The sequence below is a fragment of the Triticum aestivum genome, chromosome 5D (assembly GCF_018294505.1).
Source record: "Triticum aestivum cultivar Chinese Spring chromosome 5D, IWGSC CS RefSeq v2.1, whole genome shotgun sequence".
Classification (NCBI taxonomy): Eukaryota; Viridiplantae; Streptophyta; class Magnoliopsida; order Poales; family Poaceae; genus Triticum; species Triticum aestivum.
Window position 1 is genome coordinate 273,008,938 of NC_057808.1, and position 4,119 is coordinate 273,013,056.

Here is a 4,119-nt window from a genome sequence, read left to right on the forward strand (position 1 = left end):
GAGTTTTTTGTAATATGTATATTTAGAGTATTTTAAAGTATAAACAAAAGTAAAAAAAAGCAAAAACAGAAAACAGAAAGCAAAAAGCAAAAAAAAAAAACAGAAAAACAGGCTGTGCCCCTTCAGCGAGTCGGAAGCTGGACTAGCTGGATGCGAGATATAGGGGCGTGCCCCTTCTCAGTTTTTGATCCCATCCAACGAAGCCAACTGGGCCGGGCCAGCGGGCCTGTTGGAGTAGCTAAACTAACCACCTCGTTCACTTCCGCTCGCCTGCCGAATCCCTCCCGTCTTTCTCTACACTCGTCTGCTGCATCTCAGATCTCGCGGGCAACAAACCAAAGCTCTCCCTCCCGCTGTCCCGATCACTCTCCCTTCCAGGTAACTCCTCTCTAGATCTCTCCCACCTCCATCCTCGACAAGTCTCCGCGGATTCATCCGATGCGCGCGTTCGCTACGTGTAATACGCGCGCCCGTCAATCATCTCGACAGCTTTCGTTGCATGCTTTTTCAGCCCGGATCTGACGAGAACGGGCCGTCCAGATCCGAGCTGTGTTTTCGCCATTTGGTTTTGAGCTGCTTCTGTTGATCTGACCTATCTGGGTGCGTTTCTCTCAGAAGCTTGCACCGGAGGAAGGCGCTGAGAGGGCGGAGAGGAGGCCATGGGGGAATTCTCCAAGGTCTGCCGATTCTTTCGCTGTTCCTGTTACTCCCCCCGATTCTGACTACATGTATTTACATTCGAATTCGGCGTTCATTCCTCTGATCTTGCGCAACTAAATTTGGGTCCCAAGAACTTATCAGTTGATTTGCCAGATAGAAATGTCGACCATGCATATAGATGTGCAACATAACTCGACCAAACGGTTTTTGATTTCCCATCTACCATCGGCTAAGCTCTATGATAACTGAGAGCCAACGAGCTGAAACTACCGCCATTCTGGAAATCTATGAAGACTTCACATATGTCATCTCATCACCTAGTTATGTTAATTGGCTGTTAGCATTTTTGCAATATGACACTGGAAGATCGTGTAAATTGGGCTGTCAACTCAATCCTGTAGTATGAAGTGTAAACTGATACTGAAACTGTATAATTATTTGTGATTAACGCCTTCCTTTCTGTAAAGCTTAACTACTCCACATAGACTACCGGTGGTCTGTCTGAAACTAGTTGATCGACCACAGTTCTTGTACCATAATTTAAGATTTTGATTTTCAGAAGCAGAGTTACAGTTGACTGCTTGATGCTAAAGGGAAAAAGACCAAGGGATACTTAGTCTGTAATAATGTAATATGATAACCAAAATGCTGAAACCTGACATATCATGCATTATGTATTAACTATTTATACTCTTCACTGATTTGATGAAATTCTTATTTGTTCCCTCTTTCACTGTGGTTAGCTTTGTTTTTCCTATATGAAAATGGTGCTTTCAATTGATAAATATGAAGTGCAGCAGCAGCTTGCTTATTTGTCTGGAGAAAGTCTTGCAATGATTGCCCGTTACCGTTACACAGGAATCTTGCCCTTCTGTGAAGAACATTTTGCTACTGGATTCTGAGGGGAAGCGTGTTGCTGTGAAGTACTTCTCGGATGATTGGCCGAATAACGCATCTAGGTTGACCTTTGAGAAGTCCATTTTCACTAAAACTCTGAAGACAAATGCACGCTCCGAAGGTAATTCATTCATAGCGTGTAGCATGTAAATTCCTGTCTTACCATCACTGTAGCACTGGTTTTAATTGCCTTTGCCATTTTTCATCATTGGTCAAAGATTTTAATTCACAAAATTACTTGAATTTCCCATTAGTGACTCATATTTGAGACCATAGTTGCAATACATGCATATTTAGGCCCGGCCTTAAGTTAAAGCCTGCTACTGATTTATAATGCAGTAATACTCCGTAGGATGCTTTATTGGCTTTAAAGTATTTGGTAGGAACGTATTATTTGATTTTATTGACAATTATTCAACACATCTCTTGTTTGTGGTATGTAAATGGCATCACGTGTTAACAAAGAGCCATTAGCTGGACAGAAAGTATTTCATGAACCGTTCATGTTAGTTTACTGCCAATTGTATGCCCTAATTGTGGAACCCTGAATGCCCAATGACCGTGAAATGTTAGTTATTGGATGGGTGAAAAGTTTCAGGTTTATTTCATTAGTATATTATGTTCAATAATATCAACTATTTTGTTGTCCGCGTTAAATTTGGATTTACCTTTGACACCTATTTTTGTTCTCTGCAGCTGAGATAACATTGCTTGATGGTTATATTATTGTTTACAAGTTTGTACAAGACCTTCACTTTTTCGTCACTGCCGGAGATGATGAAAATGAGCTCATCATAGCAAATGTGCTACAGGGTTTTGCTGATTCGGTCGGTCTTCTACTCAGGTAATATACATGTTCTAATGTTACTGCATGAACTGGTATTTTGATACTGGTAATTTGTAAGGCAGTTGGTTCAAGGTGCAACTTATTGTGCTTTAGGGGTGATGTTGAGAAGAGGACTGCACTTGAGAACTTGGACTTGATACTTCTCTGCATTGATGAGATTATTGATGGCGGGTAAAGTTTTCTTGTGATCTATGTAAATTTGAATCGTCTCATGTTTCAATAATCCTCTGTTGACATGAAGGTGTTGTTGGGCATCATACTCGTGTGCCATTTCAACATTCTGCGGCATGTTTATGTTGTATTATTATCTACTTTTTTTTTATGTCATTTATGGGAGCTCTCGTGGAGTTTTTGTAAAATATGGGAAAAGGAGGCCCCATTTAAAACACATGAGTTTTACAGGACACAGTTCAATTTCTATGGAATCTGTAAAAATTCCAGTGTTCCAAACAAGAGGGCCCTTAAATAAGTGAGCATCTTAAACAACTAGCCAACTAGTCACCAGCAGTGTTTAGGAACATATCATGGTTGATGCTGATTTCATATAATTATGACCTTAGCTCCTTAGACCACTAAATTTTCTTCTTGTAATTTTTTAGTGTTTATATATGCATGCCAAAGATTTGAAAATAACTGAAACTATGTGATCTTTTTTTGTATTTGTGCAGCATAATTCTTGAAACAGATGCGAACACCATTGCGGGGAAGGTTGCAACCAATGCTGCTGATGGTTCTGTTCCCTTCTCTGAGCAGGCAAAATTCTGAATCTCCATACCTGCACTTTCCTGTCATTTATCATATAGTATCTCATAGTTTTTTCTATTTGGCTGTTTGTTCTCTGCAGACAATATCTCAAGCTCTGGCCACAGCCAGGGAACACTTTGCAAGATCTCTTCTGAAATGAGAAGCTGCCGTTTCTTATTTCACCCGTGTGTTCAAGGTTGGGCTACTATGCTAGGCCTGGTAGCGGTCACTTAACCAAAAGCGCAACTGTGGCAGACAGATGTGTCTGGATTCTTCTTAAATGCTATGTAATTCTATTTTCTCGTTAAATGCATGCTGTGTATCTTACATTTTCTGGTGGTATAGAGAAATAATTTTTGAAGTTAATCCAATTTCTGCGAACTAACACTCTTCTCAAACCGGAAAGGGCGGTTATCGCTTCAACTTTTTCTTTTCTTTTCTTTGCAAGAATGATGTCTGTATCGCCAAGCATGAGCCAGAAATGGCCTCATCGATGAAACGCTATCTCTAGGGGCGGGTTGTCAGGAGATGACTTGAACCTCTGAATTCTTATAGGCAGCCCAAATGTGTGCAAGAGGGATATTTAGCCTCCCGTACAGTAGTCGCCGAGAAAAGTGACGAAAATTCTAAGTTGGCCTCCATTGGAGAAAAAAAATGAAATTAATGGGAATAGAGGAAAAATGAAGAAGATTGTCATCAAGCAAATGGGGTTTGTCCCCAAGGTTGTGAAGTTGAGATCTACCACCCTGTCTCTTTCAAGCTTTGGTTCCATCATCTTTGGTGAGGTTGTTTTAATCCTTGGCTCTTGCTACCCTAAATCTTACTGTCTTCATCTAAGGTAGTGATATCTTAATGCATGAGAGCTTCTAAAACTACTTAGGGAGGAAAGGATTCTATCACATGTTTGATAATAATGAAAGAAGATTTGAGTCGCTTCATCTAGTGGGTTTTACTCTAATTTGGGGACTTTT

At 40.4% G+C, this 4,119-nt stretch overlaps 1 protein-coding gene across 1 annotated transcript; it reads left to right on the plus strand.

Annotated features, from left to right (window-relative positions):
- The first annotated feature begins 208 nt into the window (after nt 1–208).
- LOC123120847 (coatomer subunit zeta-2) lies at nt 209–3,514 on the plus strand. The gene is made up of 7 exons (XM_044540836.1): nt 209–378; nt 616–677; nt 1,519–1,678; nt 2,254–2,401; nt 2,498–2,575; nt 3,073–3,157; nt 3,249–3,514. Exons 2-7 carry the CDS (start codon nt 660–662, stop codon nt 3,306–3,308), a joined length of 549 nt encoding a protein of 182 aa, XP_044396771.1. The 5' UTR covers nt 209–378; nt 616–659; the 3' UTR covers nt 3,309–3,514.
- Nucleotides 3,515–4,119: the final 605 nt, after the last annotated feature.

Coding starts and splice junctions, on each gene's coding strand:
- LOC123120847 (XM_044540836.1), top strand. Junction 1,679..2,253: donor GACAAATGCACGCTCCGAAG/GTAATTCATTCA, acceptor TGTTCTCTGCAG/CTGAGATAACATTGCTTGAT. Junction 3,158..3,248: donor CTGTTCCCTTCTCTGAGCAG/GCAAAATTCTGA, acceptor TGTTCTCTGCAG/ACAATATCTCAAGCTCTGGC.